The 27,349-nt window shown below is 36.5% G+C and overlaps 1 protein-coding gene across 1 annotated transcript in view; it reads left to right on the forward strand.

Moving 5' to 3' along the window:
- Positions 1–27,349, forward strand: part of NFXL1 (nuclear transcription factor, X-box binding like 1) — a 47,435-nt gene that overhangs the window by 14,006 nt on the left and 6,080 nt on the right. Inside the window, exons 12-21 of the mRNA XM_075709055.1 lie at positions 594–714; positions 1,372–1,528; positions 2,390–2,481; positions 5,878–5,899; positions 10,506–10,646; positions 13,121–13,287; positions 14,057–14,126; positions 20,680–20,784; positions 22,024–22,110; positions 25,112–25,165. Coding sequence (XP_075565170.1) covers positions 594–714; positions 1,372–1,528; positions 2,390–2,481; positions 5,878–5,899; positions 10,506–10,646; positions 13,121–13,287; positions 14,057–14,126; positions 20,680–20,784; positions 22,024–22,110; positions 25,112–25,165 — 1,016 coding nt within the window. The remainder of the gene's footprint in view (positions 1–593; positions 715–1,371; positions 1,529–2,389; positions 2,482–5,877; positions 5,900–10,505; positions 10,647–13,120; positions 13,288–14,056; positions 14,127–20,679; positions 20,785–22,023; positions 22,111–25,111; positions 25,166–27,349) is intronic.

The following is a 27,349-nucleotide window of genomic DNA, read 5'->3' on the forward strand; positions in this document are numbered from 1 at the left end:
TGTGGGAGAGCTATAAATTAAAACATAGATTACAGATATCTTTTTTTAAAAATATATCAGGTTAGTAGCACGAGTAACTTTATAGAGGTTGAGGATCTTTTCAAAAAAGCATTATACGTAGAGGATGAACATTTCTTTAATATTGTACAAAATGTGCGAAACTTTATTGTACCAGTTTTTCAATGTCTCTTTTCTATCTTTTGAATATGGACGAAAGATGACATGTCGTCATATGTATGTAAGACTGAAATAGAAATAGCAAATATTTAAGTGTTGTGTGATCCAAATGACTGGGATTTAATAATGCTGACTTCTTTTTAAAATGAGAGAGGGATTGTTTCTAGCTTGATACCAGTTAACAACTGTAGAATAATCAAGATTTAGTATTACTATTTTTTAAGAATGGTGAAATTCTTTTTCCCAAAAGGGATTTGAAACTAAGCAGAAATAAAAAATTAACAGCCATCTATTACTTAGATCAAACGGAATAGGAGAATTATACCATGTGCATATTCAGAGTTATGTTAGTTACCATTTTTTCTAATCAGTATCTTATTCAGATTATCATATTTTGTTAATGTATTTATTTTTAGGTAGTTGTAATCCATGTCCAGAGACTGTAGATGTGAAATGTAATTGTGGAAGAACTGTCATTAAAGTGCCCTGTGGCAGAGAGCGCACCATCAAACCTCCCAAGTGCAAACAGCTGTGCAGGTCAGTATAGAAACTGTGTGTGTTTCTAGTTCTTCAGTGGAGTTTAAGGTGTCCTTAAAGAATGTAGTAAAATATAACTTTAGAAGGCAAAAATTATACCTTTAATGTGATTACAGATATCACTTCTCAGTTTTCTGAACTCTTGAGTATGCAGATGCAGATGGAGATTAGCAATAATCCTTCCTATTAGACATGTCCTTGATGCTGTGGTTTCATGAGGAGCTTGATGCTGTCAAGGGAGTGGTTTAGTCCCACTGAGCGTTTCTAATTTTGTGGTCCCACTCCCTTCAAGTCACCTCTGGTATGTTTTGAAGTACCTCCATGAGGCAGTTTACCTAGCAAACTTGACTAGCAAAAGGAAAAAGGAGAATATTTTCTGCTGGGGTGTAGCAAGATTAGTTAGCACAGAGTAGAATTAGGATTGAAATAGCTGTTTGAATATGCAAACCTAACTTTGATTTTAATTTAATTTAGAACTCCTGTGTAATTTTACAGTAATTAACCACTGCTGAAGGTGAGAAGTAAACTCATTTAAAAAAAACCCAAACAAACCAAACTTGTTTGTCTCAATTCTTTGTATTTTGAGCATAATTGTCCAGTGACAGTAACTTCATATTTCTTCCTGTCATGTTGATTCATTCTTGGATTTTACTTCAGCCGGCCACCTACCTGTCACCACTCTACCCAGGAGAAACACTATTGTCACTTTGGCCGGTGTCCTCTGTGTCGCCAGTCCTGCCAGAAAACATTAGCATGTGGTCATTTGTGCCCTGTTTCCTGTCATGATGAAGCACTTGTGAAGCAAACTGGCTTAGTAAGTAAATAATGAAAAATGGTGTGTTATTTGTATTCTGAAATACGAGCAACACTTTTTTGACCTTAATCTTCTGTTGGAGGCTTTTGGAGTCCAGGGTAAATAAATAATCAAGCACAGAGGTATACATACTGCTTAACCGTGAAACTGAGTGGTTCTAGCTCCTTTGTTGCAATCTAATTAATTTTGTAATACATATAATTCAATGTGCAGTTTTCAGCAGTTATAATTACTTAGAAATTACAAGATTTTTGTTAAAATTGTATTACAAATGTTTAATTTCAAATGTAAGCAATTACTTTTAATGTAAGACCAAAAATAAGTTTTAACTCTAATATTTACTAAACTGTCAAAATTTGCACAAGTTAGAAGTGAGAAATTGTTTGGCATCTTTAAACATGACACATGCATGCAACAACTAAAACATAGTGTGTTATCAACATTATTCTCATACTAAATCCAAAACACAGCACTGTATCAGCTACTAGGAAAAAAAAAACCTGACTCTATCCCAGCTGAAACCAGGACAGATGATAATATCATTTGTTTAGTAATTGAAATATTTTTATATTTTTACCTTAGTAAATGTTTAGAATTGTTTTGCTGGTTTTTTTTGTTTGGCTTTGTGCTTAATTTTTAGCAGTAGGGCCACAGGCCTTCACTTTTCTATCCCTAACCATGCTAAGGATGAAACTGTAATTTTTTGTGTGTAGGGGGGTGTTGAGATTTCCATTAGTAAAAAGCTAGTTACTAGAAAGTGGATTTGATCGAACTGGGATCTCTCTAGATAAGTTTGGTTATGGTCAAGCAGATAGTTCCAATTGTGTTTTGTATTCAACTAGTGTTGTCTTCTGCTCTCAGCATCAGTCTGCAGGTCCTTGGGAACAGCCATCTGAGCCAGCTTTTATTCAAACTGCATTACCATGCCCTCCCTGTGAGGTTCCTGTACCAGTGTAAGTATTAAAAAAGAAAACAAATAAAAGAAAGTTTTGGTATGGAAGAGATTTTTTTGCTTGTTTTTATACTGTTGTAGAGATGGACATGAAAATAACCATATTTTCCTATTCAGATGCAATGAGCCTATGTGAACGCTATTCTCATAAAACTGGGAGCTTTGGTGGTTGCTTAATAGAGATTTTTGTGGTGTATATGAAAGGACTGATAGCGTTAGTAAAGATTGGTTGTTTCTAATACATGTTGTGCGCAATGCTACCTTAAAAGAAAAATACGAAATTTGCAAAGACAGCCATTGTAATTTGATAGTCTTCAGTAACATACAACTTTTTCCGTATAATTTCTAGCTTGTTTGGTTTATGGGATTGTAATTTTATGTGTAATGAACTGCTGTTTTATTTCTCAGTTATTTAGTTGTTATATGCTAATGAATGGCAGGTGGATACCCTTCATTCCGTTTGCTTGTCTCCTTTCTATTTTTGACTTGTCCAGAAGGTTCTGTCCTTGAGTAGAGCCAAATCAACTGTTTCTGTGACGGTGCTGAGGATGCAAGGAAAGATATGATGATGACTCTTTTTGCCATTCTTTTTCAATTTGGTAGAACTTCTGTTTATATCGTGGAATAAGGACTCAGAAATCAACATTTATCTGAAAAAGGAAATACTGGGTTTTTTTGGTCTGTTTTTGTGTTGTAGTCTCCTGTTTTAAACCCTGCATACTTCACATGTATTAGTGCCTATTTGTTTTTTAAACATCCCTCTATAAAATGAAGACATAACACTTCCTCATTAAGAAGTGAGTAGACAGAGGAAGGTGATCAAAAATATCCTTTTAATTACCTATGTAGAAGTGTTTAGAACTTAATTTCTCAAGGATTGTACTATGATAGGTTGTACTTTTGTTCAAAACTATGACCGCTCAGTACTTCTGATACTTGGGCTGAAAGTTCAAAGCCAGACTCCCAAAAGGTGAAAAATGTGTAGTTAATGAATAGTCTGGTTTCAGTGTTTGGGTAGATGCCTGTGGAAACTGTCTCATGTAGGTATCCAGCAGAGGTCATTGTGTAACATCATGCATTATATAGGGCACATCTAGTTCCTCTGAATTCCAACCTCAAAATCACCTCCTTTAGTCTGAAGACTCCTCCCCAGAGGAGGTAAGTCTGCTAAGTGAGAAGGAAACCATGCTGGAAAAGCTGTACTTAATTTTCTAACTAGAAGAAGCATTGTTACATTTCATAGTGCTTGAGGCAAATTAAGGTTCTGTTGGAATTAGATCACATTAATTCTGGGATTCCTAACTCTCTTGATGGATCTTTGCAACTGTAATGTGTTTTTTTTTTTTTTTAATGAAAGTGATAGGAGAGAAGAAGTTTCCTGAATTAACAAAATAATAATAGTAAACAAAACCATAGATACAAAGTAATGTGTTGCTACAAAGCAAAATACCTTCTTAGATCATTAGCAGGGCTCTTAGAATCATTGCTAGAAGTGGCATTTGAACTAATATGATAATGGGGAATAGTTTAAATAATCGTATTCTGTATGGATGGATGTTAGTGGGGATTCCATCCTTCACCACTGAAGTTTTGCAATACTTTTTTATGTTTTTTTTTTCTAATAATTTGGTATCTTTGAACATGAGCCATCAGAGATTTGGTATGGAATGTATTTGGTATCTGTTTCTGTAAGTAGTTAAAAGGGAGTTTCTGGAAAATTATTTGCTCTGTTAACTTTGCAGAACCATTGAGGCTGCGAGGTACCTTGGAGTGGGGGCATCTAGTCCAGCCTCCTGCTAAAAGCAGATCAGCACTGAATTCAGACCAATTTGCTCCAGCTTTCTCCAGCTGGACCTTGAAAACCCCAAACTACATTGATTCTGCAGCCTATCTGGACAACCTCTTTCAGTGCTTGATGATACTTATACTGATTTTTTTTTTTTCCTCTTTCCACTGTGCATCCAGTCAGAACCTTCCTTGTTTAAGAGTATGATTGTTGTCTCTTGCCTTCCTGCTGTGAACCTCAATTAACAACCTGGTTTCATCTTCTCAGTAACTTGCCCTTAATGCTGAAAGACTGCTGTTATATCCCCAACCCATCAGGACTTTGTCTCTGCATTTCATGAATTTCCTCTCAGCCTATTCGTCTAATCTGTCTAGATCCTTCTGAATGGCATTCCTGCCCTCGAATGTACTGATTACACAATCCTTTAGGGTTGTCAGCAAAATTGGTGCACTTTGTCTCTTCCAAGTTACTGGGGAAAAAAAAACCTAAACAAGATAGGTCGAAAGCTGAAGAATTCCACCTGTAACTGGTGTCCAAGTAGGATACAAACGACTGGCCATGACCCTTTGAGCCCAGTGATCCTGACAGTTTTTAATGCATCTAGTAGTTCACGTGACACCATTACATCTTAACTTGAATGCAAGGTTGCTGTGGGGAACCTCTCATCTGCAGATTTAATATTTACATGGCAGAAGGCAATCAGGCTGGTTAAGCAGTTTCCCCTTGCAGTGGAACAGAAGAATGCTGCAATGGAATGCAGAAGTCCTAGAAGCCGAATTAATTGGTTATAGGAAATGATCTTGGTTGCAAGATAATTGAGCTATATAGAGTGAAGAGCAGGCTCCTGTACTAGATCTGCTTCTTGCTGTACTAGGTGAAAGACTGATTGCTCTTGTTAATAATCTGCTGTCCTAAAGACCATCCGAGGCTATTGGTAGTTGCTTTGTGTTAGAGAAGTTATCAGGGATACTTTTTTTTTTTAAAAATACTCTTCGAAAATTTTTAGGAACTGATTTACAGGTATTTTAGCTTGAAAATTAATGATGTTTTCATTACTGTCCCTTATACGGTTTCAGTAGGGAAATGAAAATAATACTTGGGAAGGAGATGGCATGAAATCAGATGTAAAAAGAAAAAGATACTTTTCAAAATAAATTGAGCAAAAGATTGATATAATTTTTAGGAGATCAGTGTTTGAACGAGTCGCCATTTAATACCTTCACAGTTCTGATCAGTGTGCAGTTTTTCTCTATGGAATAACTGAAAAATATAAAGTGATATATTAGTAAAACTAAAGGAGAAGATATTTGGAGGCAATTCAGGTAATTTTCTAAATAAATTTTCTAAAATAAAAATTGTCAATTTCATATACAACTATAATTAATCTGCACATGAAGCACCGATTTTGGGGTTGCTGACATAAAATACAGCAATCCAAACAACTGTTGAAAAAAAGAAGGCATTGATCTGCATAGATAGATGATTTTTCTCTTAGTTTGCACTTTTTAAAAATAGATTGCATTATTCTTGTGTGAAAAGCACTGTCACTGTTTTAAGTCCCTTAAAGAAATACATGTCTTCTAAATCTCTGTTTTTTTCTCTCTTTAACAGGGAGTGTCTTGGGCAGCATGAGGTGAGTCATGTAAACTGCCTTTTGAAGTGGAATATGAAGTATATCTTACTTTGCTAGTCTGCAAAAAGTCTTAAAGAGAAATATTATATAGAATCACAGAACCATAGAATCATTTAGGTTGGAAAAGACCTTTAAGATCATCAAGTCCAACCGCTAACCTAGCACAGCCAAGTGCACCACTAAACCATGTCCCTAAGCACCATATCTACACGTCTTTTAAATACCTCCAGGGATGGGGACTCAACCACTTCCCCAGGCAGCCCGTTCCAATGCTTGACAACCCTTTCCATGACGAAATTTTTCCTAGCATCCAACCTAAGCCTCTCCTGGCGCAACTTGAGGCCATTTCCTCTTACCCTATTGCTTGCTACTTGGGAGGAGAGGCCAACACCCACCTCACTACAACCTCCTTCCAGGTCATTGTAGAGAGCGGTAAGGTCCCCTCTGAGCCTCCTTTTCTCCAGCCTAAACAACCCCAGTTCCCTCAGCCGCTCCTCATAAGACGTGTGCTTTACATCCTTCACAAGCTTCGTTGCTCTTCTTTGGACAGGCTCAAGCATTTTTTTTTTTTTTGGTTATAATTTAAAACCAATGAAGTACCGTATCACAAGGGCTTACATATCAGAAGGTATTTTAGTTCCTTTCTGAAGAATATATAACTCCTTGACTTTTTAGCGTTTTGGACAGAAATTTAAACTCAAGCTTTATGAAGCTATTTGTGTATTCTTGCAGTTGGTTAAATAGTGTAAAATATTTTGGGGGGTGTCTTTTTGTTGTATACTTCTGGGCTTTTTTTTCCCTCATTCTATAGTTATTCTCTGCCTGTCACACGCTTTCCTCAGTTCTAGAACTGCTGTGTTTATTTTAAAAGGCTAAGAAACGTAGTGTCATACAGGAAAACTCTCATGGGACTTGGATCTAAGCAAGCATGGATGAAGTTGGACAATATAGTGGAAACGTCTTTAGTGTTACTTATTAGTTTTTGTTTTTGGTGTGCAGCCTTCTGTTTTGGATGAAGTCGTCCGTTTTGGCTTACATGAGAAGAAAATTTAATTGACACTTGAAGCTAAATAACTATCATCAGTATTCATAGTCATTTCTAAAAGTCATGAAACTTAAGATCAACTCATTTTTCTCAATTTTAAAAGATGATTGTTAAACTAATCTTCAAAAAAAATATTGCTATTACAGCTTTATCTGGGAATGTCCCTACTAGTAATTTTGGCATAAATTCACTATTGAAGTGCAGCTAACAATACTATAACAAACCTAGTCTCATTTTAAGCTAGTAGAAAATTCTGGAAAGCAGTAAAGACTTAAAATTATTTAAAGACACCCCCTTTTTTTTTTTTTCTTTGACCTTCTTTAATAATCTTTTGGTATGTATTGTAATGGTGGCTTGATTATGCGGTGGCAACATCTACAAATGTTGTTAACAAAGTTTACATATCCGCAGTCTGTGCAGCACATTTATTAATCCAATGAAGTTGTGAATACAGCTTCCATAGAGCTACTTTGCAGCTTGTTGGTTGCTAAAGAAAAATGTGCTGTGAAAATGGATGAAAACAACAACTGTGCCTATTTGTTGTTGAAACAGCTGGGCTTTGTTTTTGCTTTCTACAGTGTATCAAAAATTTGCAGGTGTATCAGCCAATGTTTTATTGAGTCAATGACATCTTTTGTGATGGGGCATATTGAATCTCACCCTAACTTTCATGAATTTATGTACAAACAAAATATAAGCTGTGGTCAACTGACCCAATCTATAACTTGCTCTAGACAATGTTACTGGGTTGGTACTGTTCAGATGTACATGGCTGTGAAGTTTATGTCCCTCCCCATAACAGAGGACAGTATGGCTCTTTTTATTAGAGAGCATGGTTCCAGTTAGTACATACTTATAACTATATATAATAGAATATATAATAAATATTATATATATAACTATATATAGATAGAATAGTTTAAAAAAAAAAATTCCTTCTCTGTTGCATGCTAGTCTTAGCAGAATCAGTCAGTGGCTTTGGGTCATGTTGTCTTTATGGGTTAGTATAGAAAATAAGGAAAAATCCCAGAGAGTCTATACCTGACTTTAATTATTTAGATTTATTGATGGTATGTAATATTCTAGATTAAACATTCCTTCTCTCAGCCAGTAGAGCGCAGTGCTTCCTTCCTCCTGAAGTTTAGCAGTGTCTGGAGTGGAATGAAGTGTCCTAATCTCTGAGATTTTGATAGCAGTCAATGAAAAGAATGATTTGTTAATGTGTGTGTGTGTGAGAGGAGGTGTTTACAGTGTATTTTATGTGCATTGTACATTTTTGTGTTGTTCTGAGATCTCTAAAAAGAAAAAAACCCAGGTAATGTCTGTTCAATGTTTTACAGCCACACTGGCTCTTAACAAGTAATCTCACCTCAAACTAATTTACTTTTGTTAACAAAAGAGAAAACACTTGTATGCATTTATGAACGCTTCCCTCCTGTATGTAAACATCAGCATATTGAACTGTGCACCCATAGAGCTAATCTGCTATTACTGCCTGAGCTGCAGCAGAACCAGTAGTCATAAAAAATTGAGTGGAAATGGGAGAGCAAGGAAAGGCAGAGAAGTGGGCAGTGGCAGATCTTAATGTTAGTACACCTTTTCATTCATTCTTTTGCCTTCCGGCATCCTTTGACTACTTATGTTGCTACTGAAAGGAAGTTGTGACTCTAAGGAGGAGGAGACGGAGGAGCATGAGAAGGGACAGGATATTAGGAACAATAAAAGCTTTGGTAACTCGTGTGTGTTTGCTGGGTATAGTACTTTTCTCCACTTCAGACCCTCTTTTTATTAGGCCTATTGCTGGCTTTTGCTCCTTTGGTCAACAGAAACATAAGCCATCAGAGACTGAGTTGTGGGATGTTTGCAGGGGGGTGGCATGAACCAGGCATTCAGCCTACTTACTATGGTTGTATTAGTGCTTTAGCCAGCATAATGAGCTTCAGCTCTGACATAGGGATGGGAGAGCAGTTGGACACGATACCCTCAAGGTTTCCTCCTGTGTATCCAATGCCTGATGTTCAGCTTGCCATGCAGACTCCTGTTCAGAGTCTCTGTGGGTCAGGATGAGAAGTAGAGGAGTTCAGAAGTCTTGTGAATGAATTGCATTTTGCAGTGACTTGTTGTGGAATACAGTCTTTTTTTTTTTTTTTTGGGTGAAGCCTGGAAAATATTTCTGTAGGCAAGTGGATTCACATCCTACTTTGTATATTTTTGCTTTAGGATTGAGGGAAATCAGCATGGGCAGTGCTGAAGGGAGAATGTCCCTCGCTCAGTCCTGTGGGGGATCATCCTCTCTTCCCTCATTTCAGTTCCAGTGCTTACCTGTTTGTATGGCCAATCAACTTGCAAACCTAGCAAAAGACAAGGAACTTTATTCTATGAAGTCATTCTCTTCCATTTTGATTAGTTGAATTGTCTTGCTCTAAAGACCGATGTGTGGTAGGACTTGTTCAAAGTAAGTGGTAGGAGTGTGCAATTAGGACTGTAGAGTTGACAGAGAAAAGGAAGGGGTACAGTGCAAAGCTGTAACAAAATCGCACCCTTAGTCTAGTCAAAGTGAGTTATGTCACATTAGCCTATTGTGTAATAACATCACAAATAGTTTCTGGTTTTCTGTGCAAAATGATCATGATATTATGAAAAAAAATTTTTTTGACAGCATCACAGAAACTAATTTTTTTCATATGAATATTACATAATGGTTGGAAAATGGGAACAGTGAGTTTCCTCTAGTACTTGTGATATGGAGGGACTTGCACTATTCAACTTTAGGAAAGCAACCTAGTTAACCAAGTTAGGAGTTTACACTCCATTTCAGTACCAATGAAGATTAAAGGCTTCTAGATAGATGCTCTGAATAGTACTACAACTCTGTTAACTGGAGTGTTAGCCTCAAATTAGAAAGTACAAATATATCATAAGACATTAAAATCCTAGTCCTGTCTTAGAGCCATTTCTTCTTTCCCTCCCTACTCCTGGGAGTTATATTTGATATAGTCAGTATTTGAGTTTTAGAATTTCTGGCTTGCAGGTTGTTTTCTGTTTGTAGAATTGTAAAATGTTTTGGGTTTATGATGACCATAACACAATTAGCCATGTGAAAGCAAACTTCTTGTTTGTCTTCTGCAGTAACTGTAAATCAGTTTCATAACCTTTAATGGAAGGCACAAGTGTAATTCAGAAAGAAGGAATAAATCACATTAAGACATTTGAGAATGTAATAGTCTGTTTAAAAAAAAAGAAGGAAACTATGTTGCAGAAGTTAGACAGCTTGTTTAGTTAATGAAGTGGGCTTTTTTACTTGGTATAATCACTGTAAAACAAATGTGTGTGGTTATGTTGGGATGGGAACCTAAAGTCTATTTAAAAAAAAAAGGTTAAAAAAAAAGGTCAAATAGACATTGCACTGGTTTTCTTCTTTTAACAAAGATACTCAAGAACAAAAATTTCTCTGTAATGATGCTGTACCTCTGTGTGTGTGTGTGTATATATCTCACATGCAGCATACATGTGCAATGTGTGTATATGTACACTATCTATCCATTTATTTATAACTTTTAGGTTAGTCCATTACCATGTCACTCTGCAAATCCCTACTCATGTAAAAGATCTTGTGGGCGGCTTCTTGATTGTCAGAATCACACCTGTATGAAAGAATGTCATCATGTCACTAAATTGAACAGCAGTGCAGATGGAAATAAGGTAGGTTGATTTCCTTTTTGCTTTTGTTTTTGTGTATTTTATACATTGTCTTCAGTTTTAACTGGAAAATAAAGAATTTGCAGCTGGAAGGCACAGGATCTATTCCCATTTCCACTGGGTGACTTGCATGTGTTCTGTTCCCATTGATGCTGTGACATTTAGCTAATCTATACTTCTTTAGACTATAAAACTGAGACAATATCATATATTTTGCAGATGCTACACTTTTTTGTTTTATGCTAACATACATGACTTTGTTTTCATCAAAACCTTGTTTAATGCTCTTGACAAATCTCTTCTGAAGTCAGTTTTTTGTAACTGTTAAGATCAAGTGAACTACTGATAATCCCTATATACAAATGCACTTGCAGTCTACTGGGGAAATGGTTTACTGAGGAGAGCTATAAATGGGTTGAGGAGAGCTGTAAATGGGTTGAGGAGGCTAGCAGATCTGCACTGGAGAGAGCACTGGAAACGTTGCAGAACAGGTGAAGACTTCTTAAAGCACTGGGGTGATATATTGATGTTTATCAGTGTCTACTAGAAACTGTCATTTAAGCAATTAAGAAGCTGCAGGTGTTGCTGAAGATAATATGAAACAATAAAAGTAAGTACAAAGCTGAAAATTGCTCTAGTTTTGAGCAATCAAAAGCACACAGCTTGTGGTTTGAAAGAGTCGTGATTTGGAGGAAAACAGCTTTTTAAGTTTTTAAAGCATTACTGTAGAAAAAGTTGCAACATGGTCTCTATGGGCATTTAGAAAACTGAGCAAAAAAACAGCTGGGTACAAAACAAATGTTATATTTGAACTTACTGTTATACTTTTAAATAGGATGATTTCCCTGTGGATTCCAGTCCTAGAAGTGGTGTTGCCATCTAATAACTGTATATATTGCAGTTACCATATTATTCTATTAATGATTGTGGAACTTTTGTCTGAGGAATATGAGCTGTTAGTGCAACTTGTGGAATAGTAACCTGCAGCAATAGAGTGACATCAGTAAATACTGAGAGTGACAGTTGTTTAAGCATCTCCAGTTATGACTATAAGAGGCTGTCTGCCTCCTCCTTCAGTTAAACCAATTAAAATGTGAATGGGTCAGGATTATTCCTAGATCCATTTTGAATGAGATAATACATTCTCAGAATATGAGCGTCTGTGTACATGTGAAGTATAGGTAAATCTCATTTCTGAATTTTCTTTGAATTTTTATAAACTCAAGTTGGTTTTGACCTTTAGAACTTTTGTTCTGTTGTTTTGATAGACTAAGTTGCAGGTGTAGTAAGAAAAGGGCTGATTAAATTTCTTGCTTATATGTCTGAGTAGTGAATTTTCTGTCTGGAATTTAGGTTTGTTCTGCATGTTGTGTTAGAAAATGTTGCAGAAAGACCAGCTGTTTGCTTTTAGCTACTGTTAAATTTTCTAAATGCTTTCAGTTGCTATTGTCTTTCTTAGATGTGAATTTTTGAGGTTAGGTTTTGTAAATGACCACTGTTCCTTTTTAAACTTCAGCAAAAATTGTTCAACTATAGAAGCAAAGGGGTCTGGAAGAACATGGGAGAAAACTGTATTAAAAACTTAAATTCTTATGCCCTTATTTTGAACATCATAAAGTGAAATATTGGTGTGGAATTAGTCCTTTTGGGGAAGCATTGTGTAGCTTCATTCTTGGATAAATTGGCTTTACTTTGTCTGACTTCTGTGAAACTGAGCATCTGAATGTGATGGTGGGCCTTAAAATACTGTGTTGTGTAGGTTCAGTTCATAAATCATGTCAATCTATGTGTATTTGATTGCAGACTGGAGTTCTGGATGAATTATTAGAAACGGAGCTTAATTTACTGTGCTGGTGTTCATCATGTTGTGCTGATGTTGATCGCATCACCTGGAATGAGAATGACACCACAGCTCTTGTAGACTTTGTGTAGCATATGGAGCAGAAGCAATGCCTTAGCAGCTCCCCGCATATACCTAAGCTAATACTTGTAGGAAGATTATACAAACTGTCGTACACGTATGGAAATGGAATTACTTAAAGTTTGCTTGTTAAAAGCAAGCAAGCAAACCTCCCCACCCCTGTATTACAGAGCAGTATGTCATGACTAAAGTATTACAATAACATGGTGGGTGGGGAAAAGTTAGTTCTGAATATGAAATTACTTCTTTTTCTAACAGGTTTCCAGAGAGAATTAACAGGCTTAATGGCAATTTTCCAAAACACTAATATTCACAGGTCCTCTTATGCCCAGGAAGCAAAATAGAAATGTCTCTTTGACCAATAAACACTGGCATTTCTGCTTTTCTTTTAAAAGCATATTTTAATAATTATTTTTGCTTGAGGGATATTTTACTGCATAGCTGGATTCCCTTAGCAAAAACACTTCAACCCTTTCTTCTATATAAAAGCTTGTTAATGGCATCTAACAAACAAATGTTTGGCACTTTCTTTAGTACCTTGTTTTTATTTTGTTAGGCAGGTCTAGAATGTTCTCAGTGTGAAGAGGAGTGTACCAAGTCCCGTCCACCTGGCTGTCCTCACCGATGTGTTTTGCCCTGTCATCCTGGGGATTGCCCGTCATGTCTCCAGATGCTTAAAATAAAGTGTCACTGCAAACTATCAATACTGTATATTGAATGCTTGTAAGTGTCAGAACTGAACCCGACTTTTCATTTGAATGCTAATAACTGGAAAACATTTGAAATGTCTGGGGATAGGAGCTACTCTTATGGCAAGTTGTAAAACTTCTCTTGAAGGTTATAATTCATAATATAATGGGGTTTTTGCCAGTGTTTTATTTGGTATTACTGCTAAAATTATTATAAATGCATGGAGTCTCATGAGCAGAACTGGTTTTTATAATGTTTTTATAATACAGTAATATTTTGAATTACGCAAATATAGTAATCTACATAATGTTTGATCTATATGTGGTTCTTTTATAGTATGTAAAGAAGAATTTTATAAGAATTAGAATTAATGTACTTAGTGTAAAAGGTCTTTACAACTAATGTCCTTCAAAGTCTAGCTGTTTTAATTGGAAAACTTCTTACTAATCATTTGTACTCCTTTTTAATCATTTGTGTGCGTGTATGGATAAGGGTAGCTAGGCTTTACTAAATATAAGATGGGACTTGTGAATTTAAGCTTTATCCTCCGCATATTGCTCTGAAAACATTCATTCCATGCATGTATGTTCTTCCTTCTGCATTTTCTTTAAAATACCTCAAATCCTCTAAATTTATGTGGTTTTGTCTGTAAAATAATGTAGTTTATACTAGTCCCACAGGATGTGGACAAATGAGCCCACTTTTCTTTAGAGTGAGATACACTTAAAATGTACCCCTAACTGTATTGACTTTTGTTGTTTTTAGTTTGGAATTTATTACCAATACATCTTTTCTTTTACAGAAAACTAACGTGTGCTGATTTAAAAGAAAAGGAGCTTCTTATTTCCTGCAAAAATCAGTGTCCAAAAGAGGTAAGCCATATTAACAAAGTATTTGATGGATGTGTGGAATTTTGTGGATTTGACTTTTTTGTAAGGTTTTTGATACAGTTTCATAGGCCAAGCAAACTAGAGAAGCTTAGTCTAAATGAATATGCTAAATGATAGATGTGAACGTGGTTAGTGAACTGTACTTGGAGGACAGTTATTAATGTCTTGCTGTCAAATTGGAATGTTATATTGAAGGATCAGAGATTTGTCTCCAAGGCATTAATGGCTTGAATGTTTAAGCATGCAGATGAGGTTGAATGTGGAAGAGTATGTCCTCTAACGTGGTTAAAAACTGGTCTTGAATTTATGTCTCCAAAATAATGGGATGCTGTTTGATTAGGAAAAATACTGAGAATTGTGCTTGTGATTGTTCTTGTCTAAGTGCAGGTCTAGTAATCCCTGTCTGTGCAACAATTTGGGAGTGGGGCGGGGGAGGATTTTACACTTGACAAGTCAGATGAGTTAATAATGCCCTGCTGTGTTAGTGAAATATATGTTAAGTAGTGTGAAATAGAAGACAAGCCAGTTAATCTTTCTGCTATATCTGGGTGTATCTAAAGGGTTGCTGTAAAGAAGAGAAGAATAATATCTTTATTGCAAGATGCTTAGACTATGAACCACTGTATATAGGCATCAGTAAGGAAGATTCATGTTAAATACTACTTTTGAGTAGTAAAGCTTGTGGAGCAGGGGAAGAACTGGTTGGAGAAGCTACCAAATTTTCATCAGTAACAGCTTAGACATGTATCAGGATTTGTCCAGCTGTGGATAGTACTGCTGTGAGACATGAGGGATGGGCCAAATCACTTCTTCTTTGTCCCTCCTTGTGCTTTCAGAAAACAATGCATTACTACTCTACCCTTAATTGGTTTAGTGGTGGACTTGGTAGTGTTAGGTTAATGGTTGGACTGGATGATCTTAAGGGTCTTTTCCAACCTAAACAATTCTATGATTCTACTTATTGTTGTATCTTTGTTCTTTAGTTTTCACTAGTTGTGATGAGAGTGACAGCCCTTTCTTCACTCCACTTCCCACTGTAGTGTTAGAAAATTTATGAAGTGGAAAACCAGGAATAGTCAGGAATATTTTGGAAAGTGTTTCCACTGCTAAACTTTTCAGAATTTCTGGGAAATTCTCCTTCCCTGCAATAAAAATGCTTGTCCTAAAGAAAATACTTTTTCCCATAATCACTTATTATTTTGTTGTTCTGGTTTGGCCTTTTACTGTGTAGCTGAGTCTGTCGCATGCAATATTCAGCCAGCATTCATAAATAATTTGATTCAACCCATTCTCCTTTGCTGATTCTACTCAGTTCCCTTATGCTGGTTTACCCATGATGTCCTCTAGTCTGAGATTTCTGTCTTCTCACCTCATCTCTTGTAGTTCTGAATTCTGCCTCAACCTAATAAATGTAGGTTCAAAACTTTTCTTTTGTTTCATTATTTTCCAGTGTCAGAAGCATCAAGTTTGAGTCCTTGCCTTTATTAGAAAACTTTCTTTGGTTTTGAGTAAATGCAAAAATACACAGGAATCCTGCTTGTTTCCCAACAGTTCCTCTGTTTTTCAGACAAGATTGTGTTAACCTCAGCAGGAAGGCTGTGCTCTGTGCCTACTTGTATCTTCTGCTTTTTGCCCTTGTAGATGCCTTTCTGATGTTTTTTTCTGTAAATGAATGTGCCTGTCACAATTTTCTCATCTGGATGTCTGAAAGCTCTCTTCCTGGCGGGGGAACACTTTTGGATATTATTTCATTGTCCATTTACCTCTTAATTTTGTCCTTTCATTTCCTTCTCTCTTACTTTGGTTTTATTTGCTCCCAGACTTCCTCTTTATTTTCAAGAGTGCTTATAATCTCTTAACATGAACTATGTGTTCCTGTACTTCAGCTTCTCTTCAAAGATTCCGCCCTCCCCCCCCCCCATCTCATCTTTGATTAATGTAACTGTTGTGATTTTTCTGGACATATTCCCAAGACTGAGTCTGGGATTTAAAATCCATCTAGTAGTGGTCCTGAATTCTAGCTTGCAGTTCAGAATTGTCCCGTTCCACAGCTGATGTCTTTTTTACTTAATTCATTGGGATGTGAAAGTAAGTTTAAGCCAAGAGAGTCCACTTTAGTTTTATAAAGCTTTTATTTAACTCATATTCTCATTCCTATGGATGTCTAGAAAAGTAAGGTTTTATGCAGCTTCTGCTATCCAGAGAATCTTTTTAGTGTAACTGATGGTGTAAAAATGCGTGCTCTTCCCTTCCTGTGATTCTAGCTTTAGCTCTTACTGGCTTTCATGAAACGTAAAAGCATTAGTACAGTCCTGCTTCAGGTAGTTCATATCTTTGTGTTACAGCTCATCCTACTTTCCTCAGATCCTATTTTGGTAATTTCTGTATGGGTTTTTTACCTTCCCCCCCCCCCCCCAAAAGATTTGTTCCCATTTCTCTGAATATTAAACAGTGCTAGGGATATTTTGTCTATTTTATAAGTATACAATATTTGTCTGCAACTTTGGGAAAACTAGCTAGCTGTATCATAATACAAATTGTACTGATAGTTCTCTTTTAAAGAGATCATTGCTAAACACAATTTGAAGGAGCAGCCTGCCACTACCACCACTGCCACCCCTCCCCAGCAAATATAGATCAAGCCCATTGAGGGGACCTTGTGACAAGAACTTACAAACAACTTGCCCAAAAGATAAGATGGATAAGGCTACTGAATTTAGAACATTTAAAGTTTACATATCAAATATGCCTGCCCAAAACTAAATTGGAAATGTTTTGAGTGTAGTCCTGACAGCCTCAAGTAAATATCAAATGAGTGTTTTATGAGAATTTTCTTACTTGATGTCAGAAGCTGACCTTGGGTCTTTAGCAGAGCTCAGTGAAGTTGCTGTTTTACTAAAAATCAGTGTGCGCTGTAACTCCACCAAGCTTAGCATAGTGCAACTTAGGTTCAATAGAATACAGTATTTCACTGAAGTCTTAGTTTTGAGATGTTTTTCTTTTTGGTTAATGGAAATTGTGGTAGACAGTATACCACCATATTTGAATTACAGGTACATTTGGGGATTATGAAAATCCATTATATTTTCTGATGCCTTGAAAAAAATAGAACAGGAACTTGAAAGTCTTGAAAGGTTTCATGCTTTTGTTTTGGCAATGGCAGTATAAAACTATGAAAATTACTTCTAGTGTTATACAGTACGGCTCACATTTCCTTTCTGCTTTAGGGAGAAGCAAAGTCTTTGATATTGCCACAGCTGTTAGATGAGAAGTTTTAATTAAAAAGTTCTTTCTCTTGTTCGGTAGCAATAACAAAATATCCTTTTGAAGGAAATGTAACTCTCTTTTAATCAGGGGTTATTAAATTCTTGTGGTCATGTTTGCAGATGTTTAGGGACAACTCTTACATAGAAGTTTTAACAGTCCATCGGTTTTCTTCGTTTATGTATTCATATCAGTATTTGTGGATCCGTGTTTAATACTTTATTCTGTGTAATTAGTATTTTTTGACAAAATAACTGTACTTTGTACTTTTACTGTGCACTCTGCTGCTGTCTTGATGTGAAATATGGGACCCCATTGTGATAATTTATTTTAACGTGATAGTGCAGTAGAGACAATGTCATAAATTTTAAGAGTATCTTCTTTTTAATAAATGAAATAAAATTTATTTCCAGAATGCTTAATTAAATTTCTGTAAACAAACCTTGAAAATATACGTGGCTTGCAGAAATTTAATTTTAAAAGGCAAATGCACAGCTTTGGTCCACAATGAAAGGATTTTCCTCAATGTCTGGCTTAAGCAGTGGAGCTTTGCGTAAGATCTCTGGAAGCAGAGCCACCCTTTAAACTGAGGAATCTGCCCCTTTGTTTGGAAGTTATAAACTTATGTTTTGTACTTAGCTTTTGGGATTGCTGCTCAAAAGTGCCGTTTTCTTTGTTATCAGATGTGTATTAATGAGTTGCATTTATTACCTTCTGGTAGAGATCAGTTAAGCCTCCATGAATGTTTATCATCATCACACATAACGTTAAAATTTAAATGCATTGCCTAAGGGGAAAATACTTGTAGGATTTTTTTGTTTTGTTTCATTTTCAGAGCTGTGGATTAAATCCCTTTCTTTTAAAGGCCTTGCCATGTCAAACACAAAGCCTGTTCATTTTGTCCTTTAGTCCATGAGCTATTGACAAGATCTTGTATGGTGAAAAAGATCTAAAGGGGCACACACTTTTTATTTTAGGGCCAAGTAGCTCAGCATGGACACTTAAAAACAAGCAAAAAAAAATCCTGTCCCACTACATTATTTATCAAGCAGAAGCAGTGGTAGGATTGCTTTTGTTTTATGAGATCATGGGGGGCAGGGGGGAACCAAAACAACAACAAAACAACTAAATGAAAAGTTGGAACAAGAGATGTTAACAATAAGGAAATTTTCCCAAGGACTGGATTGACACCTGACTTTGCATTGTTTTCAGTAATGACCTTGGCACCAAAAAACATTGGAATTTTCTGATGAAACTTGTGGAATGTTGTCAGTACATGACAACTGAGGAAATGCATCTGCAGAACACATGTATTTGGGGCATGTTACTAGATACAGGAAAAAAAACCCAGTAAGACCATGCATGTCAAGGCTAATAATAAGCTCTCAAGAAACAGCAGAAATTTTTATTGTCACAGCACGACTACTAGAGAGAAATGCAAATGAGAGCTGAAGATGTATTGGGGAAGCTATTCTATTAGGAATAAGGTGCAATTAAGCCCTTCCTTCTGAGATGTCATTTGGAATATTACATGCAGTTCTGGCTACGGTATTCAAGAAACACTGATTTAAGCTAGTTGAAATTCAATGAAGGGAATACTATGGGAATAAAGAGCCTTTTATGAAAGGACAGTAGAGAAATATTTCAATACGAGGGTAAGAACTAAGGTGTTTAGACTGGCTTATAAATGTAGGAAATTCACAAAAAGCTCTTGCATCTTGTAGTGAGCTTCTGGAACAGCTTCCTTAGTGAAACAGCAGAAAGGAGGCAGAATGGGGGACTGTTTTCATGGTAAGGCTTCATCCAGTTGTAGAGGGATCATAGGAGGTGCCTGCCCTTTAGGAGGACTGGACTTCAGGACTGAACATGATGACTTAGAGGTTTTTTCTAGTCCTGTGTGAAATGTCCTGAAAGGGTGACTGAAAAAACTGAACCTAAACCGCAAAGTATCTATCAGTGTAGTAATAGTTTGTGACTGGCATAGACATGAAAACATGTATGTCTGTTCTATAATTTTTAATATGAAAATTTTGCCTTCTGTTTAGGTATGTGTTTCATGATACTGTCTCAGAGGTTGAGCCAGTTCCAATGGACTTCTAAGAATCCAAATTTACTAATGAACAAGAAGTGTATACACCTGGGTTTTATAATTATCTTATGTAGTATTCTCATTCTTGTGGATGAAGTGATGTATTATGTATACATTTTCAATTTTTAATAAATGTGATAAAATGTATCTTAAAATTGTATGTCTTACAGCATTTTCCAAGTTATGTTAATCCCTTGATGACAGCGAAGAGGTGAAATTTCACTTTTAATAAAGAACACTATCCAATGCCATTTTAAATGGTTTGGGGATTAAAAGCTACCTCTATAAATAAATCAACTGAATGTCTTATGTGAGATTCCACCTTCAGTTATTAACAGTATTGGGTTATGTAACTGAAAATGAAAAACCGTTATTGTGAAGATTTCTTAGGGGTATATGTATGAGCAAGGTATATTTTCAGTCAAGTTCTTAACAGAAAGTGAAAACATTTGTTTGCTTTCTTGCCATTTTTTTTCTAATATAATGCTGGGAGCACTGCTACATTCCTAACAGCATATTTAAATTAGTATCTCAGTTCTTAACACAGTAATTGAATGATAATATTTTCATTATAAATGTTAAAAATTGCACTGGCAGTAAAAAAAGTCTCTATTTCACAGATGTCAGAAATGGGAAAATCTGCCAAATGCAGAAATTTAGGATTTCGTGAAACTATTTCATACATGATAAGAATCCTGGTGACCTGTATTTGACTTCTGCAGAGTTCAGAAGAGTCTTGCATGCAAAATTTTCTTTTGTCGTGTTTTTGCTTCTGATTCTCCCCTCTTTTTTTTTTTGACTCTGATCTACAAGTTGCTGCAGTACTCTTAATTTCAGAGTTTCTTTTTATCTTATCTACTCACATTCCCCCACAATACAGATAGCTAGGGTAATCGTTGTATAAATTACTGTGGAGATGACTATTCTTGAAACATGTGAAAGAAGAAATTGGTTTTTAATCAAGCTGTGCCAGTAAAAGACAAATTGTTCTACAGGACAAGCAAACGTTTGCCAAAAAAAAAAAAAGAAAAATCAACTATTTCACAAGTGGAAAAACTGATAAGCTGAATGAGTTTTCTGTTAAGCTGCTGTGTCTGAAATAAAACCAGTTCATAGAGTCTTTGTAAATTTACAATCACTTATTGGTGTGGAGGTTTTGTTTGTGTGTGTTGTTCTTTATAGTTGCCCTGTGGTCACCGGTGTAAAGAGATTTGCCATTCAGGTAGCTGTCCTCTGAACTGCAGCCAGAAGGTAAAACTCCGATGTCTCTGCAAGAGACTGAAAAAGGTATATTTCTAAGTTACAGTTTTGAGAATGATGTATTTTCTTTGCATGTTCCTAGGCTTGTATGGATGGATCATCTCTGGTGCAGATTACAAGAGGTCCAGTTACTCTGGTAGAGCTATAACAGTTCACATCAGCTGCAGATCTGGGCTGCAATAGCAAAAGATTAATTGGAGAATATAAAATCCTGCTAGTTCTAAAACATGGTAGCTGCCTGACTTACAATAGCTTTATCTTCAAGCACACTTGAATTTTTGTAGCTCCTCTGGGAGAATAGTCAGATGACCTGGAGTGATTTAAGAAGAAAAAAATTTATTTTTCTGATGATGTTGGGGAGATTTATAATTACATAAGTTGGAACAAGAATAGATATTGTGAATCCCTAACATAATCAGTTACGGTTCTCTGCAAACCTAAAAGCAAATACAGGCATCAGCGTCCTTAGCTTCTGACAAAGATAAGGGACAAAGTAATGTAACAAGTTTATTATAGCTATATAGTATTATGAGGGGAAGAACAGAAATTGATGTGAAGTCTTGGCAAATAATAATGACTTAATGAAAAAATCATTATCTGGCTTAATTAAAAGGTGCTTAAATTATTTTTCTGGACCCGGTTAACTTCTGAGCCTTCCAAACAGGCTGCAGTTCCCCAGAGTTCTCGGCTTCTCCGAGAAATGTCTTGTGTAACCAGAAGTCTTGCAGGTGGGGTGTCCAGCAGGAGAAAGGATGATATGTACAGAACAAGTGCTTCAAGTTGAACAGTCTCTGCTTACAGATAACCACCTTTTTTTTTTTTTTCTTCAATATTAGGGGGAGGGGAGGAAGGGTGAGTGAGAATTCCGTCCCCCCCATGACCAGACCTTGCCCTGTAGTCTCAGACAGTTACAAGAATGTATATGAAATTACTGAGACTCTGAATGCCAGCTCTTTCTGGTAGAGTTTAGAAGGTTGTCTTACTTTGTCTTAGGCAAACAAGTGAGAAAAGAGAAGAGAGGAGAAATTAAACTGGACTATTTGATTTATTCTTGCTTTCAGTTTAGCTTATCAGAAAGAAGGAAAAGAGAAAAGGACAATTTGATACAGAATTACAGGTTCAAATAATGTTTAATCATTAGCTTTATTTTCTGTGTAACCAATGTTTTACTAAATAAGAATGTTTTATAATTATTTTAATAAAGAAATGGACAATTACTAAAATTTTATATAGGGAAATGATTATAAAAGACTCTATACTTAACAGGAAATACAGTGCAGCAAGATACAAGAAGGCCAAGTTTCACTGGAATGCGATGCATTATGCAAGGAAATGAAACGGAAAGCAGCTGAGGTAATGTATCCATTGTAGCTATAATGTCTTCAGTGCTTCAAGAAAAGTAGGAAAAAATGAACACAGAATTATTTTTCAAGGCAATACCAGCAAAAAATACAACATAAGTAGATGTGCCATATAATAGCAGCTAGTTTTTCAGACTTGCATTTGGCTTAGAGGGGAGAACTGCAGTGTTTGTAGACAGTGTTAATTAGCTCAGTGAAATACTATGTTAAAACAACATTCTGTCATTTTCCCTTTTTTTTTCATTTCTTAGAACTGGTTCTTTCCTCTTCCACTGAGAACAAGTGATGTCAGTGATGATAAAATCATCATTGCTGATGATTAGTGCTGTGATTATAATGGTTAAGCTTCCCTCTACCTATGTATATTATACCTGTCTATCTTACACAAATATGACCACACCACTGTAAAAAGAAGCTCTTATGTTGCTTTTTTCCACATCTGTGGGTCATTTTTAATTTTGGAGCTGAAGTTCTGCCATTAGATGGCAGTGAAATACCAGGAGGCTAGTTGTGCAGTTTTTTCCACATGACTGCGATTTCAGGTGTGCATAGCTGAAAAGGTCTTTTATACAGACTCTGCCATTGTGACTAGATGAATGAAATTCTCAGTAATGGTTTTATTTGATATACAGTTTAGCAATTTAAAAAACTGTCTGGAAACCTGAAAATAGGACTGTTTTATTCACTCTGTCACCAATACACAGTGTTTGAGCTGCAGTGTGGTAAAGCATGGGCTGGTGTGCTTTCTCCTTAGTCAAGAGCTCTTGAATTGCAAATTGTTTGGAACAAATTCCACCTGTGCAATCCAAATTTACTAAATTATTGTCACTGTTAGTATGCAAATCATCCAGTTATTAGGATCCAGACTGTTTTGCATTTCAAGTTGATTAATCAGATTTTTACATCTAACTTTTCTAAAGTAGTGATTCAGTGGCTGTAATGCTAAAGGTCCAAGAAATGTAGACAAGAAGAGAGATGCATATACTTCCCCAGTATACTCTTCCTGTTACTACTATTCTGTAGTGATCTGTGACTGTGGGAATGTTAGAGATCGAGCTGGTGTCTTTTTGCCTAATGATCTCTGTTGGATTTATCTCCTGTTAGCATGCATAATTGTTTTTCATTCAATGTAAACTTTTGGCATCTATAAATATCCTGTAGCACTGAATTTCTAGATTTAGCCAAATACTATAGAATCATAGAATCACAGAATCATTTAGGTTGGAGAAGACCTTTAAGATCATCCAGTCCAACCATTAACCTACACTACCAAGTCCACACTAAACCAATCAAGGGTAGACTAGACTAAACCAGGTCCTGAAGTGCCACATCTACCCATTTTTTTAATGCTTCCAGGGATGGTGACTCCACTACCTCTCTGGGCAGCCTGTTCCAATGCTTGACTACCCTTTCTGTGAAGAAATTTTTCTTAATATCCAACTTAAACCTCCCCTGGCGCAGCTTGAGCCCATTTCCTCTCATCCTATCGCCAACTACGTGGGAGAAGAGACCAACACCCACCTCACTACAACCTCCTTTCAGGTAGTTGTAGAGAGCGATAAGGTCTCCCCTCAGCCTCCTCTTTTCCAGGCTAAACAACCCCAGTTCCCTCAGCCGCTCCTCATAAGACCTGTGCTCCAGACCCTTCACCAGCTTCGCTGCCCTTTTCTGAACACGCTCCAGCACCTCAATGTCTTTCTTGTATTGAGGGGCCCAAAACTGGACACAGTATTCCAGGTGCGGCCTCACCAGCGCCGAGTACGGGGGGACAATCACCTCCCTGCTCCTGCTGGCCACACTATTCCTGATACAAGCCAGGATGCTGTTGGCCTTCTTGGCCACCTGGGCACACTGCTGGCTCATGTTCAGCCGGCTGTCAACCAACTATGTCGACCTACTATGTGGGAGTAGAATACTTCCCTCTGTTATGAACTGTCCTCCTGGTAACTTAATTTTAAGCCTTTGCTTTTGTATTATGACAAATAATTATTGATGTTTTCTCTCTATTTGGCGTCTTCACACTCTTCAGGATTTTGTGCCCTGTTAGTCACCTGATGAATCCTAGTTATACGTCTCTTTAGATGGAAGCCACTCCATCCTGTTGTCTTTTGTATATGTTCAGGCTTTACATTGTTTTGTTATTGCAGAACCAAAACTGAATGCAGGAGCTAAGATTCAAGTGCATTGTGTTTACATATTGACATTTTTTCTGTACCATTCTTTTCTTAATTTCTAGCATTTAATTTGCTTTCTTTAACACTACAAAGCACTTCTATAGAATTATCAATTGCACCTCACATGACTTCTTTTCATGTGACTTTCTGATGGTGGAGCATTTTTAATTACATCTGGTTTGCATTACACCAGGAGCTTTAAAGCAGTTTGGTTATGCATTATCCAATATATGTCGTATTTGATACAAATATAAAGGTTTCCTTTTGCTCTAGTAGTCAGGGAATATTTAAAGTCGTTCAGAATGAAATATATGTGTGTAAATTGTATACATGTATAGGAATTGTCTGTATGTGTAAAGTGTACTGAATTGAGGATAAGGTTGTTGAAAACTTATCATAGAATCATAGAATTGTTTAGGTTGGAAAAGACCTTCAAGATCATCCAGTCCAACCATTAACCTACACTACCAAGTCCACACTAAACCAATCAAGAATAACTGTCTTCAGGGATTTTCCTGGTTATTAGTGAACAAACTGTTCTTTTTAGGTTTTATATTTGTCGGTTGAGCTTGTCAAGTTGAAGTCAAAGTTCAATTTATAACCTGGTAACATCCATTGTATATTCCATGTTTTCCAAATGTGAGATGATGCAGCTTTTTCTGAGAATATTTTGTAATCTGAATAAGTAAAGAGCTCAGTTGATGGAAGTTTTGCTCACTTTTGCTGAGAACCATTGTATAGGAGTAACTATGAGTCTATAAGAAAGTAGGTTTAGCTGCTGTTTACAACAGTTGCTTATCACTTTGTATGTCTGGACAGATAAAAGAGGCAGAAGCCAAAGCTGCTGTTGAAGAAGAGAAACGAAGACAACAGGTATCAACCTTTCTTCTTCCTCACCCAATTCCTCCCCCACCTTGTTGTTGTTAGTAAATCATTTAATTTACATGCAACTAAAGATGTATAGTTTGTAATGTGATAGGCACAGTCATTCCTGTCAGCTGTTACCTTACTCCCAAGATGTGTGCTGTGAATGATTTACAATGGTTAAGAGCCCACATGTTTTCCCCAAAAATTTTCATAATTTTATGCAAAATTGTAATTAATAAGTTTAATCTTGCATTACTATAACTGTGTATAGTATAGTTTATTTTTAAAATACTAAATACTCTTTATTTTAATTGAACAATTTATAATGCATAAACCCCACAGAATTGCTGAATAGCCTCCATAGAGATTTAAATATTGGGTGAAGCTTCCCTCCTCCCTCCCATCGTGAAAGAATGAGGAAGGCTAAATGAGTCTTTGTCCTTCGGGATCTCTGAGGGGGGAAAAAAAGTGTGTATTTACTGTAATTGCTGTTGTTGGTGAGCATATGTTGTTGGCATTGTAATCCAAGAAGCTTCTGTGCCAGCTGCCTGAAGACACTAATACTAATCGTATTTTAGGGAATAACTGTAAGCTTGGTTGGTGGTGGTGGCTAGGTCAGGTTTGTCATCTGGAGGCTACAGCCTTAATGCACTCCTTCCAACCAGTTCATGCATGTATGCCTGTGCCTGAGCATTTGACACCAAATCATATTCTAAGTCCAGTGTGTGCTTTCTAACTCTCCTTTTACTCAGTTGTCACAACTGTTATGTATTAGGTTATACTTGTGTTTTCACCCGGATGCCACACTCGTTTTTTTTTTGTGGCGCACTAGCTCACTCCCTGCTTTGAAAGGGGGTGTGGGAGGCTTACTCACAGACCCGATCCTCTTGTACAGTTCTCCCAATCTTATAAGGATAGACAGTTTCTCTGTGGGTCACAACTTCTGTTATGCATACTTTGATTAACTGCCTAGAGACTTTATTAAAGCGTTATGTCTACCAACCAATGCTCTAGCAAGGCCTGCTTGTACTTCTGAAAGGGGAGTGTGTCGACTCATTGTGCAGGAAAAGCACGCAGTTATGTACCTGTTGTCCAGGGGATCAGGCACCATTTTGCGATCATCTTGTAATGTTTATTGTTAATTCATGCCTCAACTGTCTACAATATTGATCACATATTCCCTCATGCAACTCATAGACAGTTCATCTAATTCTTCTTGTTCTCCAAGTTGACCTTGGAAATGTTAGTCCTAGGACATAGGTCAGGAAGTGTAGCTTGCATACAGATGTCCGAAACATTTTGTTAGGCAGAGGTAATCTATAACTGATGGTTCTGCAAGCTAAGTACTGAAGTGTACTAGTGGACATTTACACATGTAAAGAACATGCTTACAATTCTAGAGCTAGAAATTCAAAGTTGTTGGTGTTTGTATTGCACTGATTGTGTTTTCATGCATTGCAGAAGGCATCCCGGTTACTAATGATTTCTGCCTCAAAATCACTTAACCTATAGTCCCCCTAGTAAAGTCTCAGTAATGAGGCTCCTCTGAAACTGTAGCAGACTCACTGCACCAGCATAGTGTGCAACAATATTTTTGTCATGATTCTTCAGCAGTGATTGCTTCTCTGTGCAGTCACACCACCGTTGCTTTCTACTTCTTCATTTGCTGAAGTCTCACAGTTACAATGTATGGCAATATATGGCAACTGCTTCTGCATACGTGTCTTGTGATCGATGCAGCTTCAGGGATAGAAGACTTTGCCTATACATAATCAAGCCTATTAAAAGGTTAATTAAGAGTGAACAGTTATATAGCACAATAGCAAACTGTAGGACAGTTATGTAGCACAACAACAAACAGCAGGACAACAACAGTAAAAAAAAAAAAAAAAGGACAAAACCAATTAAAAAAAAAAGGACAAGGGTAACTAATAAATAGGGTCTAGAATTGCACACAAGTACTAATCTCAGCTACTGCAGCCTTTTATCTAAAATTGATTCCCTTCCAATTTGATCTCATAATCTGCCATCTGGTGATGCAAATGGAGGACATCACTATGATAGTGTGTTGGGTCACATTAAGAGTATATATTTATTGAATATTACTCCCTTCTGACAAAAGTTTGCATTTTGTACCACCTTCCTGATCTCATTAGCACATTTTTATATAGACAGTCCACCTGTTAGTCA

This window comes from Pelecanus crispus, chromosome 4, assembly GCF_030463565.1.
Source record: "Pelecanus crispus isolate bPelCri1 chromosome 4, bPelCri1.pri, whole genome shotgun sequence".
Taxonomy (NCBI): domain Eukaryota; kingdom Metazoa; phylum Chordata; class Aves; order Pelecaniformes; family Pelecanidae; genus Pelecanus; species Pelecanus crispus.